At 39.1% G+C, this 17,282-nt stretch overlaps 1 protein-coding gene across 3 annotated transcripts in view; it reads left to right on the top strand.

Moving 5' to 3' along the window:
* trappc9 (trafficking protein particle complex 9) overlaps positions 1–17,282 on the top strand; it is a 308,135-nt gene that overhangs the window by 184,814 nt on the left and 106,039 nt on the right. For all 3 annotated transcript variants that reach the window (XM_034131111.1, XM_034131108.1, XM_034131110.1), the window contains one exon: positions 2,265–2,375. In XM_034131111.1, coding sequence (XP_033987002.1) covers positions 2,265–2,375 — 111 coding nt within the window. The remainder of the gene's footprint in view (positions 1–2,264; positions 2,376–17,282) is intronic.

The following is a 17,282-nucleotide window of genomic DNA, read 5'->3' as shown; positions in this document are numbered from 1 at the left end:
TTTTTCAAATCGTCTGCAGTATATCAGAATTGTAAAACAAATGTATATCAATATAGACTTATTATTAATACCTATGGAGAAATTGCATTGAGTTTTTGTCGTAGGAACCCGGAAGGAGTTTACTTCCGGGTTTTAGGACGCGTCACTGTGGCACTCTATAACACCACGTCAATTAAATAAACAAAATAAGGCAATCTAATATGGATATTAATTTATTTTACCAAACCCTGTAAATCAAATCAAGTTATCCTTTAAAAAGTGTATAGCCCAATATCACAACATATATATTTGTCTCAGCTGGCTTTAGACCAGGGGGGTCAAACTCAATTTCATCACGGGCCACATTCGCATAAAGGTTGCACTCAAAGGGCCGGTTGTAACTATATAAATATATAATATATATATAAAATAATGTATTATATTACATTATTGCCTCTGATTTGGATTATTATCGGATAGGATAATAACTTAGTAATTAACTACGTCTGAAAGCAGAAGTCCAGGGCAAGTAATTGCAAGTCTCTTCAGTGTGCATGTCACAAAATGAGATGCATTGTGGGACATGTAGTTTATGGGCAACCTGCTTCTGTAAAGTAGCATGTAACCGTATAATAAACGTATTATATTCTTTGCAAGCTCTTGTGGGGCCACATAAAATGAAGTTGCGGGCCGGATTTGGCCCCCGGGCCTTGAGTTTGACACCCCTGAGTGTCTCCAGCTCAACAGCATAACCATAATTATATGATAAATATATTTTATTATGAACAAGAAAATAAAGCATTCAGGAGGACGTTAATGGTGATTATTTATTATAAAGGAAAGTCTTAAATGTCGAGATGGTGCCTCCTTGAAAAAAACCCTTAAGCAAAAGATATGGATAGTACATGTACATCAATTAATAGTTCAATGTAGAGGAGGGTCACTTTATTTTTAGACCGCATTAATACCAGAGCACCCTGGACACGTCTGTCCTCTGCTTCTGTTTTGACAGATCAGCTCCTTTTATCCGTCATTAAAAAAAGAAAAACCGCCTACTTGAGGGTTAAAATTAACTCTTTGAAAGCCCTGTATCATCTCTCCGGTCTTGATACATCACAAATTGTTCCTCTTATGATCTGCATGACAAAAGCCGGCCGGGCTGATGTTCAAATGGCCGCTGCAGCCGGGCTGATGAAAGCCTCGCCACCTTTTGATGTTATGACAAGTATTGATGAGTACCTCACATCGTGTCTTCTCTTGATCTCATGCATCCGCGCTCGTATGCGGCCGTGTATTTTTAGAAAGTAATCACAAGCTCATGCATAAAGTATAAACTCACATACACATAAACACGTCATTATGCACAGGTTATATGGGCACCCCATGCATGTATACGTGTATAATTTATGAAGTCCGCTTTGTCTAAAATGCTGCTGTGCGTCAGGTTGAGCCTGTGCAAAAAGAAAGTACTTTCTCATTGGGTTTCTTAAGAATATAAGGGTTTGAAGATTGTTTTCTAATTTCACATCTTCTCATTGTGATTGCTCAAAATGTGTGTGCACGAGGAGAGAATAAAACGTAAGCTTTCTGCTAGAAAAAGAGTAAAAGTGACATGATAAATGTTATGGCAATATCACCTTTGTTCAAACAGTTGCTCCAAACTAATGCTCTATAACAATGCATACACTATCAAAGCGTTGTGTTCTGTTTAACATATTATCTTATCTTAAATATCAGAGTCCAAATCATGTCATCAATGTGAATCACTCTTATAAAGCACAGCGCAAAGTGTCTGCGAGTTGTCCTGATCCATTTCTATAAAAACCTGTCTGAAAATGAGCTGATCAGATTTTGGCCACTTTATGATGTCATAACGATGTTGTGTCTTGTGTAACCATTAGCCAATCAGCAACCAAGGTAACCCCCCCCCCCCCCTTATCACCTGAATCTCCTCCTAGAGCACCATTGAGTTCTTTGTAACCAAATGTCTCTCAGAGGGGCGTGGGGAGGGGCTCCTTATTTTCATCTAAAGTAACAGACAGAATCAGCACTTTTGAAACAGGGCTGAAACAGAGGGGATTATGGGTAATGCTGCAATGATCTGTTTGGTGTTTCAGCCAATCAGAGACATGTTCTGTATATATCTGAGACCTATAATGTATTGATGGAAAACAGTGTAATAGGGGACCTTTAATATACTTGTATCCGTATTCTGCACAGCCTATAGTAACTGGACAGGTTTTGGTTTGTGCACTCATCTCTTGTGTTTCTGTTTCTGTCCTCAGCACCCGTCAGTGTCACCTCCTGCTCGACATCTTCAACCCGACGGAGCACGAGCTCACCGTCAGCGCCAAGAACAACCAGGACCTGGTTCTGCACGCCAGCGAGTGCCAGAGGTGAGGGGAAGGTTTCTCTTTCTGCACACAGAGGGATTAAAACATGGGGATGAGTCAGGGCAAAATCAGGTGGTTGGTTTTGCAAGAAAAGTTATTTTTCCTTTAAGATATTTTTCGAAGTTTTCCACAATTTTTTTTAAGGGTCAGGGGTTCCTCAGTATTACCGAAAGACCTTCTGATTCACCCAAAAACAAACTGATAAGAGGCTGAATTTGTGAGGCTGACTTCTTCTTAAATTGTTTCCTACTTTTTCAGAAAAACACAATCGGACAAGTTATTTTTCTACGAATTTATAATAATAATAAGCTTTGTTTATATAGCACTTTTCATACAGCACGTGCAGCTCAGAGTGCTGTTTGAAATGATGACACATCACAAGTAAAAAACAAACCACAAATTCCCCTCAGATCAGATGTTAAAAACTGTACAGACACATGGAGCATAGCAACAACATATAACATGTTAACAACATATAACATGTTAACAGGTTAAGAGGCACAAGGAGGTAACAGGTATGATAATAACACACACATTAAATTAATAATGATTCCTCTCGGAGAAGAAAACACACAACTAAGTGAATTGATGCAACAATATATAACCATATAAGATAAAGTAAATATATAAGTACAACAAAAACAATTATATAGCAAAAATATAATAGTAATAAAAACGTCTTAATTCTAAGAAAGGTTAATTGATTAAAATATTAAAAGATCAACGTAAAAGGAAATGTTGCTATTAAAACTGTTAAATAAATAATATTAGATAAAACCCTTTAAGACCTATATGATAAATACAATAATATAAATATTATTATATATTATAAGGGTCAGGGGTTCCTCACTATTCCCTAAAGAGCTTATGATTAACCCAAAACTAATTCAACTACCCTTTGTGACTGACATCTTCTTAGTTTCCCACTTTTTCATAAAAACACAATCTGGGGTAATTAGTTCAGGTGTTTTAAATATCAGTTTATTTATATGTTTAGTCCCAAATCAGTGTCTTCATAAAGTGTTTTCACTCGTATGAAAATAGAACGTACCTGCCCATGTTCTCAAACCTCTTCGCACTCTTGCTGAGGTTTGCCATCTCTCTAAAAAGAGTTGAATCATGATTCCTGTCAGCTGTGTATCCGCTGCACCTTCTCCACGAGATGATGGTGACTCATAGGCCATTCTCTGCAGGGGTGGGATGTTATTATATGATGGGAATTAGGGGGTGGAAAGGGATCTTTTTCATAGTTCAGCTCACTCCAAATCATATTTTCTGTGCAGAGTTTATGATAAGCTTCCCGGGGTTTTGTAACCACAACAAGTATCACTTCAGAACTCTTTAAAAAGTTGAGACAGTGTTTATTTTATCTCTTTATGTTAAAGGTCACCTATCATGCTATTTTTAGGCAATAGCATTCTCAGATATATAAAAATATATAAAAAACATGTCTATGAAGTGTTTTGCTCAAAATACCAAACAGATCATCCATTCTAGCCATGCCTCATATCCCTCTATTTCACTTCCTGTTGCTAAAGTGATGATTTGGGGTATAAAGCTTTAAAAAAATAAAGAATTGATAACAAATAAAAAAGGAGGGGGCTGAGCTCATGCGGGACCCGGCAGCTACTGTCTAAACCAGGGGTCGGCAACCCCTGGCACGCGTGCCAGCATTGGCACGCAGCACCGTAACCAGTGGCACACTAGGAATAAGTGGAATAAGTGTGCAAAATATTGAAATTGTATTTTCGGATCCTGAACGAGACTGCCGCCAGAGCGCGTCTCCCAGTTACCTGCAGAAGGAAGCCATGCACGCAGCGCAGCCCCGCTCTCTTTAACTCCAGGTGACTTTCTGCCGCTTTCCTCCGTGGTGCAGGGCTGATCGTTTCAGAGGAAAGCACTTCACAAATTACAGTACCCATAAGGAGCTTTACAAATGCCGCAGTTTTTGTGTGGCTGTGTCTTTAGTTGAAAGCCCAGTGGCGATCTGCTCATCTCTCATTGAAATAATATGCTACAAAGGTGCGGACTGGCCATCTGTGTGTTGAACTTTCCTGTCGGCTCCCAGACCGTAGTCGAGGAGGGCAGAAGCAACGAGCTTCAGGTTCAATAACCCACTTTAGCTTAAAGGGGACCTATCATGCAAAATGCACTTGTGTACGTCTTTTCTTCATGAATATGTGTCCCCGGTGTTCCAGGGAACTCACCAAGTGTCAGAAAACACAACCCTCTCTATTTTCCTCCATACCCAAATCTCTAAAAAAGGGGCTGCAACGGATCTGATAAAAACTGATCCAGATTTGAACACTGTCCTGACGTCAGGACGGTGGCGCTACGGCTATTGGGCCAACTCCACCAATCAGGAGGAGACAGCCACGGCCATTGCCGTTCGAAAGCGCTGGAGACGCTGTAGTACATATGCCAGGCCTGTAGGTGGTGCTGTTCTGCCCTTACAAACACAGAGCTAAAAAATGTCAAATTGAGCAAAATGAGGCATGGCTAAAATGCATGATCTGTTTGGTATTTTGAAAAAAAAAAAGTATAAATATGCCTTATATAGGTATGGTCCTACACTATATTATTCAAATATAGCATGATAGGTCCACTTTAAATGACTGGAGAGAGGCGAGCTCTTCTTGGGAGGCCGTTGCATTTATTTAGTTGTTCTTCTGTTTCACAAAATACATCACAGACCTCTGTTTTTCTGCTGCCTCGTTTCACTTCCAGAAACATACACACGCACACACTGCTTCCCCGCAGCGAGGCCCCCCCGCCCTCCTGTTGATAGTTCTCGATCGTTGGCACGCTGATAACAATTAATTTTTTTAATGGCACTTCATATCAAAAAGGTTGCCGACCCCTGGTCTAAACTAAATACTGCCGTGATGAAACGCCATATCATGGATTATCAAGGATTCTCTCTGAAACAGTATGGAGCTCAAAGGCTTTCTCTCTTGCCGGTTATACCACAAGGTGACTTCCTTTTTATTTCCTGCTTCTTCACACACATGCTCTCCAGTACAGGTTAGCTCTGAGTGTTAGCGATGCTAATGTAAACACCCACCATATTACGTCCAAAACAGTCGGGCATTGTTTCTGATAGCAACGTTTCTGATAGGGCCGTGGGTCCACATTTCAGATATTACGTCATATCGGACGCAAATCTGGATCAGCTCCGTTGTTCCCCCGTTTTTAGAGATTTGGGTACGGAGGAAAAGAGAGAGGGTTTTATTTTCTGACTCTGCGTGAGTTCCCTGACACACCGGGGACACATGTTGATGTAGAGAAGACATCACAAAGTGCATTTTGCATGATAGGTCCCCTTTAAAGGATTACAGTAGCTGTTGAATTTCTAAAGAATTAAACATACTGTGAAACATCACACAGGCATTTAGTAGAACTGACTTTATTGTCTTATTCACTTCAATGTTTTACTGTAGCAGATGCTAAAAGAAACGACAACACACCAAACTTTAAACACTTTTATATAAATATTTAACTTTTTCAAACCCACATTAACCTCTCTACATATCAGCATGAATACAATCTACTGACATCACTCATTTAAAACCAAAAATCAGTCCCTTTGAAGCCAGTTCGCATGTTACTCCTGTTCATTTCTTCTTCTCGATCAGTCATGAAGAACACCAGGAGACGCCAGGAGTTGAGTTTCCATTAAACAAAATGATGACTGGTATATTAATTGTGCGCCAATTGAATCAGAGCACACACGAGCCAAATTACCCTCCTTCGTTACCACGGTGACGGGCTGCGGACAAGCAATTTATTATTTAGAGGGGCCATTTTTTAAACAGTGCAGTACTCAGTCCACATTAAACACTGTGGGGCTACATTACATTACATCACTTTCTACAAACTTCACCGAGAACAGTGAGCAGTTTTAAAGAGAACATATTCAGCTGATGTTCAGGTGTATATCAGTATGTAGTGTCTCTACTTTAAAGAGTCCTCTCCTGCTGATGTTCAGGTGTATATCAGTATGTAGTGTCTCTACTTTAAAGAGTCCTCTCTTGCTGATGTTCAGGTGTATATCAGTATGTAGTGTCTCTACTTTAAAGAGTCCTCTCCTGCTGATGTTCAGGTGTATATCAGTATGTAGTGTCTCTACTTTAAAGAGTCCTCTCTTGCTGATGTTCAGGTGTATATCAGTATGTAGTGTCTCTACTTTAAAGAGTCCTCTCCTGCTGATGTTCAGGTGTATGTCAGTATGTAGTGTCTCTACTTTAAAGAGTCCTCTCCTGCTGATGTTCAGGTGTATATCAGTATGTAGTGTCTCTACTTTAAAGAGTCCTCTCCTGCTGATGTTCAGGTGTATATCAGTATGTAGTGTCTCTACTTTAAAGAGTCCTCTCCTGCTGATGTTCAGGTGTATATCAGTATGTAGTGTCTCTACTTTAAAGAGTCCTCTCCTGCTGATGATCAGGTGTATATCAGTATGTAGTGTCTCTACTTTAAAGAGTCCTCTCCTGCTGATGATCAGGTGTATATCAGTATGTAGTGTCTCTACTTTAAAGAGTCCTCTCCTGCTGATGTTCAGGTGTATGTTAGTATGTAGTGTCTCTACTTTAAAGAGTCCTCTCCTGCTGATGTTCAGGTGTATATCAGTATGTAGTGTCTCTACTTTAAAGAGTCCTCTCCTGCTGATGTTCAGGTGTATATCAGTATGTAGTGTCTCTACTTTAAAGAGTCCTCTCCTGCTGATGTTCAGGTGTATATCAGTATGTAGTGTCTCTACTTTAAAGAGTCCTCTCCTGCTGATGTTCAGGTGTATATCAGTATGTAGTGTCTCTACTTTAAAGAGTCCTCTCCTGCTGATGTTCAGGTGTATATCAGTATGTAGTGTCTCTACTTTAAAGAGTCCTCTCCTGCTGATGTTCAGGTGTATATCAGTATGTAGTGTCTCTACTTTAAAGAGTCCTCTCCTGCTGATGTTCAGGTGTATATCAGTATGTAGTGTCTCTACTTTAAAGAGTCCTCTCCTGCTGATGTTCAGGTGTATATCAGTATGTAGTGTCTCTACTTTAAAGAGTCCTCTCCTGCTGATGTTCAGGTGTATATCAGTATGTAGTGTCTCTACTTTAAAGAGTCCTCTCCTGCTGATGTTCAGGTGTATATCAGTATGTAGTGTCTCTACTTTAAAGAGTCCTCTCCTGCTGATGTTCAGGTGTATATCAGTATGTAGTGTCTCTACTTTAAAGAGTCCTGTCCTGCTGATGTTCAGGTGTATATCAGTATGTAGTGTCTCTACTTTAAAGAGTCCTCTCCTGCTGATGCTCAGGTGTATATCAGTATGTAGTGTCTCTACTTTAAAGAGTCCTCTCCTGCTGATGTTCAGGTGTATATCAGTATGTAGTGTCTCTACTTTAAAGAGTCCTCTCCTGCTGATGTTCAGGTGTATATCAGTATGTAGTGTCTCTACTTTAAAGAGTCCTCTCCTGCTGATGTTCAGGTGTATATCAGTATGTAGTGTCTCTACTTTAAAGAGTCCTCTCCTGCTGATGTTCAGGTGTATATCAGTATGTAGTGTCTCTACTTTAAAGAGTCCTCTCCTGCTGATGTTCAGGTGTATATCAGTATGTAGTGTCTCTACTTTAAAGAGTCCTCTCCTGCTGATGTTCAGGTGTATATCAGTATGTAGTGTCTCTACTTTAAAGAGTCCTCTCCTGCTGATGTTCAGGTGTATATCAGTATGTAGTGTCTCTACTTTAAAGAGTCCTCTCCTGCTGATGATCAGGTGTATATCAGTATGTAGTGTCTCTACTTTAAAGAGTCCTCTCCTGCTGATGATCAGGTGTATATCAGTATGTAGTGTCTCTACTTTAAAGAGTCCTCTCCTGCTGATGTTCAGGTGTATGTTAGTATGTAGTGTCTCTACTTTAAAGAGTCCTCTCCTGCTGATGTTCAGGTGTATATCAGTATGTAGTGTCTCTACTTTAAAGAGTCCTCTCCTGCTGATGTTCAGGTGTATATCAGTATGTAGTGTCTCTACTTTAAAGAGTCCTCTCCTGCTGATGTTCAGGTGTATATCAGTATGTAGTGTCTCTACTTTAAAGAGTCCTCTCCTGCTGATGTTCAGGTGTATATCAGTATATAGTGTCTCTACTTTAAAGAGTCCTCTCCTGCTGATGTTCAGGTGTATATCAGTATGTAGTGTCTCTACTTTAAAGAGTCCTCTCCTGCTGATGTTCAGGTGTATATCAGTATGTAGTGTCTCTACTTTAAAGAGTCCTCTCCTGCTGATGTTCAGGTGTATATCAGTATGTAGTGTCTCTACTTTAAAGAGTCCTCTCCTGCTGATGTTCAGGTGTATATCAGTATGTAGTGTCTCTACTTTAAAGAGTCCTCTCCTGCTGATGTTCAGGTGTATATCAGTATGTAGTGTCTCTACTTTAAAGAGTCCTCTCCTGATGATGTTCAGGTGTATATCAGTATGTAGTGTCTCTACTTTAAAGAGTCCTCTCCTGCTGATGTTCAGGTGTATATCAGTATGTAGTGTCTCTACTTTAAAGAGTCCTCTCCTGCTGATGTTCAGGTGTATATCAGTATGTAGTGTCTCTACTTTAAAGAGTCCTCTCCTGCTGATGTTCAGGTGTATATCAGTATGTAGTGTCTCTACTTTAAAGAGTCCTCTCCTGCTGATGTTCAGGTGTATATCAGTATGTAGTGTCTCTACTTTAAAGAGTCCTGTCCTGCTGATGTTCAGGTGTATATCAGTATGTAGTGTCTCTACTTTAAAGAGTCCTCTCCTGCTGATGCTCAGGTGTATATCAGTATGTAGTGTCTCTACTTTATAGAGTCCTCTCCTGCTGATGTTCAGGTGTATATCAGTATGTAGTGTCTCTACTTTAAAGAGTCCTCTCCTGCTGATGTTCAGGTGTATATCAGTATGTAGTGTCTTTACTTTAAAGAGTCCTCTCCTGCTGATGTTCAGGTGTATATCAGTATGTAGTGTCTCTACTTTAAAGAGTCCTCTCCTGCTGATGTTCAGGTGTATATCAGTATGTAGTGTCTCTACTTTAAAGAGTCCTCTCCTGCTGATGTTCAGGTGTATATCAGTATGTAGTGTCTCTACTTTAAAGAGTCCTCTCCTGCTGATGTTCAGGTGTATATCAGTATGTAGTGTCTCTACATGTCTCCATGCTTTAATGTTCAAAAAGCTCTTTATTTTTCTCATACTGCCTGTGCTGCAGCACCTCTTTTCACCCTCTGTCTGAAACCAGAGCCCAGTCTGCTCTGATTGGTCTCCCCCCCCCCCCCCCCCCCCCCCCCCCCCCCAAAGTGTTTCATTAAAACAACAAATCACCGGACATTACATGAACATCTTCCAAATAAAAAACACAATTGTGCTCACATTCGAACACGTTCTGGTGTCTCTTGTAAGAGAGTTTGATCTCAGGTCTCATGCTGGTTATCCATTTACCTCCCACTGCTCCGCCTGTGGAACACTTTCTGTACAACTTGTACACGCGTATGAACATGTAATGCATGAAGTGACAGGATAAAGTTACTAGCTACTTTTCAGGCATACACTTTTTTTATCAGCTTGTATCTCATAAAAAATTCACGGTCTGATTTGGGCTTCTTGTCACATTTTACATTTCTGAGTTATCACTTTCATTAAGGAATACATTTTCCCTCTGAATATGATCATTTCAATTTGTGTTTTTGAAGCTTCAAGAAATGAATAAATGTCCAGTATTTCTCAAAAGAAAAGATTATAGGGAAACGTCTGAAAAATGAGAACACTTTTTTTTTCAATTACCACCATTACAAATCTAACAATGTGTATTTAATATCAGGCACAGCAGACATGTGTCCTTTGGAGAACATTTTCATTTTTAATACATGTTTTCATTTTCAAAGGGTTCAATAAAAAGTAATAACACAGTTCTTAGATTGAGTTCTTAGTCCTAATGTTATCATCACATGTCACTTGTTAGACGCTTTTATCCAAAGAGACTTACATACTCAATACTGTGGACAATCCCCTCAGGAGCAATTTGGGGTGAAGTGTCTCAGGGACACAACGACATGCTGACTGCAGTGGGGTTTGAACCTGTGCTCCCCTGATCCCAACACCAACGAACTAGTCCACTGCGCAACACACCTCCACGCAGAGATAGACTAAACCCATATCTATCATATAAGTTGGTGATATACATCAGGTCTTAACTAGAGGTCACAAGTTGTATAATTGATTCAGAAAAAGGAATAAAAAAATCCTGCCTGTCCAGAAACTGATATAATATGACACGATGTGCCTTTAAGGCGAAAAATGTCAAGTCTGGTAACGAGTGCAGATGTATATATATAGACTATATATATATATAGACGTACATGTCTTTCTCCTTTTGACTGACATTCCCTGTAGACACAGCCGGGGGCTTTGACTCATCCAATCACTGCTTTCATCCTCTATAGATATTCCTGACACACTTATAGAATCATTATCAGAAGATAATATAAGAGATAAGAAAGGACTTTATTCATCCTGAAGGAAATTGTTGTGCCAGAGTTACAAAAATACAATAAACACAGCAGCACAATAATAATAAAACTGTACACTAACAGTGCAGTAACAAGAGCAATTCAATAACTACAGGAAACATAGATGGTAACATAATTAATGTAAATATTAACAGTATTTAGTAGTGCAAAAACCGTAGTGGTAGTTACGTCATTGCACGTTATTTATCGAACATTATTAATAATAATAATAGTAATATTGGGTAACACTTTATATTAAAGTGGACCTATCATGCTATATTATAATAATATAGTGTAGGACCATACCTATATAAGGCATATTTATATATATATTTTAAATACCAAACAGATCATGCATTTTAGCCATGCCTCATTTTGCTCAATTTGCACTTTTTTAGCCCTGTGTTAGCAAGGGCAGATTCAGTGAGAACAGCACCATCTACAGGCCTGGCATATGTACTACAGCGTCTCCAGCGCTTTCGAACGGCAATGGCCGTGGCTGTCTCCTCCTGATTGGTGGAGTTGGCCCAATAGCCGTAGCGCCACCGTCCTGACGTCAGGACAGTGTTCAAATCTGGATCAGTTTTATCAGATCCGTTGCAGCCCCTTTTTTAGAGATTTGGGTATGGAGGAAAATAGAGAGGGTTGTGTTTTCTGACACTTGGTGAGTTCCCTGGAACACCGGGGACACATATTCATGTAGAAAAGACGTACACAAGTGCATTTTGCATGATAGGTCCCCTTTAAGGTACACAATTCACCATCAACTAGTTGTTCATTAACATGTATATTAGCAGTATATTGGCTCTTTATTAGTCATTATAAAACACTTATTAATGCCTTATTCTACATGACCATATTCTAAAAGTAATAGGCCCATATTGAGCAGAGCATATTGAGACCCAAACTCATGTACAACAACTCCCTTCCTTGCAATAAATAAGCACTCATTAGAGGGTTATTGAGGAAAAACTCTCAACTAATGGCCTAGCACTTCATTACGTCATATAGAATAAGGCATTAATAAGTGTTTTATAATGACTAATAAAGAGCCAATATACTGCTAATATGCATGTTAATTAACAACTAGTTGATGGTGAATGTGTATACAGAATATCTGCATATGAATTGCATATTAATTACAGAGGAGGCAGAGGATACTCCTTCATCCCCAGCTTTTGCAACAGGCTGATAAATATAAATATACAGTACCAGTCAAAAGTTTGGACACACCTTCTCATTCAAAGGTTTTTAATTATTTTCCATATTGTAGATTAATACTAAAGACATCTGAACTATAAAAGAACACATATGGAATTATCTAGTAAAAACAAAAATGTTAAAAAATCCAGAATATGATTTTTATTTTAGATTCTTCAAATGAACCCCCTTTTTCCTCGATGACAGCTTTGCACACTCTTGGCTTCTCTATACAAATGGCAAATAATTGAAAGCAAATATTCAACAATTACACCAATTGTATTATATATAATATTCTTCGCAAGCTCTCGCGGGTCACATAAAATGAGGTCGCGGACCGGTTTTGAGTTTGACACCCAGTGAACACAGAGCATTGTGGGTCTTACATACAAAGAGAATCAGGGCCGTGACCTCGTAGGTCTCCGTCTGCAGAACCATATTGTGCTTGTCTCTCCGGCTCATCCTCTCTCCACATCAGATGGCCCTGTCATGTCATATTTCTTCCCTGTTCTGTGATGAATGAGGTGTCAAGATGTTTTCAGGATGCTTCAACCCAGGCCTGGTGAAGCTTAGGATTCATCCGACAGTCGCAAATATGACCCTGTCAATCATCCACACTTTTCCTCCTACAACAAAGAGGCTTTTTTTAAATTGAGCTTACGTTGAGGGTTACACAAACAGAAGTAGAAACACCTTTCATACATGAGGACACATACAGCAGATGTATAAGTAGACTTAATCATTGCTAGATGTCATTTCCATCGAGTGGTTCAGGAAAGCAGGATTTTATCTGATCCTCTCATGGCTGATCTTAAATACATATATACCATTTTTTTTCAGACTTAAAAATGCAGTTTATAACCTGTCTTTTATGCACAGCTGAGGATAAGTAAGGCTACAAGTGTTTGAGCAATGATGGACATCACTACTAACAAATTAAGACAAACTAATTTTAAAAACAATTCAAAACTTTTTGTAAAGTACATCATGAAACGTTCACGAGGAATTTGGCTTCATATTATCAGCTATAATTCATTTGGCGGAGCAATACATTGTTAATTTAATGTCTTATCAATGACAGATAATCAATCGGCCTTCATATACTGTACACAAGATGATAACTTCCATTTAGTGCACGCTTTGATAGAAACCCAGAGATCTCCCTGGTTGTGTTTGAGCAGTAAGTTTGTGGAGTGTTTTAGTCTCTCTGTGAAGGCGGCACGTAGAGAGGGGTGAGCGACAGAGCTGCTTTCATCTTCTCATATCATTCACGGACATGTCTTTTTACAAGGTCTTTATCTCCTTGATGGTGTTCTTTAATGGGGAATGAAAAAGAGTGAAGCACCTCAGAATGTAAATGGTCACTTTGATGTTTGGGAGCCCAACATGGTTCCAAAAGACGGACGTGACTCCGCACTTTCATTTTTCTTTTTTCTCCCATATTTACTTTTAACAAAGAACAGAGAGAAGAGGACATGTAGAGGTTGTGTACCTTTCTTAGGTCTTCCACATTTTCCTGGCAAAGCATTTTTGAGGGTGAAAGAAAATTCACATTTTACAGGCTTGTATTTAGAAGTTTGCTTTTGTGAGTATATTCATGGTTTATAGTTATATTAGCAATTATTCTTTGGGTAATTATTAAAAAATGGCTCAGCAGAAAGGGTGGATTCGTTATGATAACTCATGCTGGCACGAGTATAAGTTGGGTAATTGGGCCAAAATTAGCCAAATGCTTAAAGACTCAACACCCATTTGCGTTCCAGTTAAAGTCTCCTTCCTGTCTTACTAACAAATCAAATGATGTCCTGTATCTTAGCCTTAAATTCAATGGGCAAAAGAGCATTGCTTACGGCACTTAGCATGCTAGATAGCTAACTCGCTTCTCAGCCAGGGGCGGACTGGGACTAAAAATCAGCCCAGGACTCTCGACCGGCCCACCTCGGTACCGCTAGTAAATTGTCAACAGGGGGGGGGGGGTTGGGTTGCTAGTGACTTATCCGACCGGCCCACATCGTCCGACCGGCCCACTTCAGTACCGGCCCATCGGGATTCGTCCCGAACGTCCCGATGGCCAGTCCGCCACTGTTCTCAGCTATAGAGCACATTAATTAGCATGTATACTTACCTCCAGAAGAGTACACAAAAACAGCAGAATCCTTAAAGCTTTAAAGGTGGGGTAGGTACGTTTGAGAAACCGGCTTGAGATACTTGTTATATTCCATGGAATGCTCTTAACATCCCGATAGCAATGAATATCTGAAGTGCTTTGACAACAAATCCATAATAAATATCATCTGTGGAAGCTGTAGTACTGTAAAAAGCACGACCAATCATCTGAGCCGGCCCGGCTAAAATAACTGGATGGCCTACCTGCCTGTCAGCCTTCCATCTGTGCACAAACTTATCTCGTGCCCTCATTGGTCATGTGCGCGTTCGTGTGTGTTGGAGGAGGGGCTCTGTGAGGAAGTGGCAGATTTTCCCCGGTTGTGTATTTTCAAATTCTAGCGATCCCGAGCCGGTTTCTCAAACTTACCTACCCCACCTTTAAGTTTCTTTGAACATTGGACGCTATAAAGCAACTTGTCAATCACACGGTAGCTCCGCCCTAAAACATATGCAGTTTTATCGTCTATTTTCCTCCAAAATGATCATCATGCTGTATTAAAAAAGACGTGTAACAAGCAAATTAAACCATAATAGTGTCAGCAAAATGTGTACTGTGGCAATCAAGTGATAACAAGGGTCATGTTTTTCATAGACTTCTATAAAATCCCTGCAGTTATTTTTTGTTTTTTTCCTCAAATACTTATACAGGTTTAAGGAACTTCAGCTTCACTTTTTTAGAGGTTTCCCCTTTAATGACACAGTGCTTCTTAACAGTGGATTAATCAGTATCATTCCTCTTAAACCTCCCAGCTATCTGTTATAATGAAGAATGGAAATAAAAGGATATTTGAGGAATGGAGAATTGAACATTCAATCATCAGTATGCTCACCATGCTAATTCAGTCTGCAATACATGACTAATTCAACCTATAATTATTCCTAGCTGGCTGTTTTTTTAACCACCTTGAGTTGTGATGGTAAGTGCTCCGTATAAACACCGTGTAAATGAGCACCACTCTCCGTTCGTACTTTCTATTCTTTCATTTGAGGAACAGGAGCAATCCGATGTTCCCTCAAGCAGCCCTGACCTTTCTGCAGCTGAATCGTGGATTTAATAATGAGCTTGTTACGATGACACAGAGCAGATTCAAGTATTGGTTATTAATATCAATCGGAGGAATAAAAAACGTCTGAGATTGTCATGATGGAAAGTAAGTTCCATAAAATAAGTTCTTAAGCTTCGTAAGAACGTGGGTTTGATAGTGAGTCAGTGAAGTCCTTTAGTGTGTGATTCTTTTGTACAGTACGATATAGGTTTGATGAAAGTGTTTGAAAAGTATCTCATTAACGAGCAAAGGCCCTGGGGCACTTGTCTTTGACTGTTAGCTGTAAATATAACCATAAAGGAAAGATGTGTGGTCTCCTCCTGATATGATACGTCTCAGCATTTTTTTGTATTTTCATTTCAAACTGTTGCTAAGGTCAGGATCTTTGTTTGAAAACTGATTCATTTTTGGATAGCCAGCGAGTTGTACCTTAAATAATTTAAAGGGGACCTATCATGCTAAATGCACTTTTTGATTTATTTTATACATAAAGATGTGTCCCCGGTGCGTCAGGGAACTCACGCAGCGTCAGAAAATAAAACCCTCTCTCTTTTCCTCCGTACCCAAATCTCTAAAAACGGGGGGGGGGAGGGGTGGGGGAGGAACAACGGAGCTGATCCAGATTTGCGTCCGATATGACGTAATATCTGAAATGTGGACCCACGGCCCAATCAGAAACGTTGCTATCAGAAACAATGCCCGACTGTTTTGGACGTAATATGGTCGGTGTTTACATTAGCATCGCTAACACTCAGAGCTAACCTGTACTGGAGAGCATGTGTGTGAAGAAGCAGGAAATAAAAAGGAACTCACCTTGTGGTATAACCGGCAAGAGAGAAAGCCTTTGAGCTAGGGCTGTGCAATTAATCGTATTTTAATCTCGATTACGATTTTGGCTTGCAACGATTACGAAAACAACGTAATCGAAATAAAACGATTATTATTTTTATAAAAAAAAAAAAAGATTTAATAATATATATATATTTTTTTTTTGGTTTTTCAGTTGAATTATACTTAAAGTTCAGGGTAATCAACTGTTAAAAACATACTGTTCACATTTTTGTTTCAATAAATGGATGTTTTCAAAGTAAATGGATAATCGTTTTTATTAATCGTGATATCAATTATTGACCAAAATAATCGTGATTAGGATTTTTGCCATAATCGCAAAGCCCTACTTTGAGCTCCATACTGTTTCAGAGAGAATCCTTGATAATCCATGATATGGCGTTTCATCACGGCAGCATTTAGTTTAGACGGTAGCTGCTGGGTCCCGCATGAGCTCAGACCCCTCCTTTTTTTAAAGCTTTATACCCAAATCAGCACTTTTGAAACAGGAAGTGAAATAGAGGGATATGAGGCATGGCTAGAATGGGGGATCTGTTTGGTATTTTCAGCAAAACACTTGATAGACATGTTTTTTATATATTTGTATACAGTATATCTGAGACCTATGCTATTGCCTAAATATAGCATGATAGGTGACCTTTAAGTAACTTTAATTCAATTGCAAAGTTCCAAATAAAGTAAACAATTATAATAATTAAAATCAAGCACCTAAATAATTTGCAGAAGAGGAAATACAATAAAAACACCACAATAAAAAAATATAATGTGATTTTAACAAACTTACCTCTAGTGGAAATGCAGACGGTTAGATTTTTTTAGAATGTACCACTACTTATCACTTCTCTGTAGTAAGTACTGCAGTTTAGGTATTTCACAGAAAGGTACATGATAGTGTCTCTGCAGCATACTGATACATATAATTCATACAATCACCTCTATTTTTAAAGTAGTGGAGCCTAAACATGACAATCTGCATGGCTTAATCCCTCAATATGTTTGGGGTTGAAATGTCCCTTTTTAATCCTACAAGTTAAAAGTCAAAACATTTAGAGTCTTATCTCTTTGCTAGTTGTTGAGCTCAGCATCATGATATAAACATTATACTCCAATAATAATAATAAAGCTTTATTTATACAGCACT

The sequence above is a fragment of the Trematomus bernacchii genome, unplaced genomic scaffold (genome assembly GCF_902827165.1).
Source record: "Trematomus bernacchii unplaced genomic scaffold, fTreBer1.1, whole genome shotgun sequence".
Lineage (NCBI taxonomy): Eukaryota > Metazoa > Chordata > Actinopteri > Perciformes > Nototheniidae > Trematomus > Trematomus bernacchii.
The sequence above is the reverse complement of the archived record's forward strand: the minus strand, read 5'-3'. Positions and strand labels throughout refer to the sequence as shown.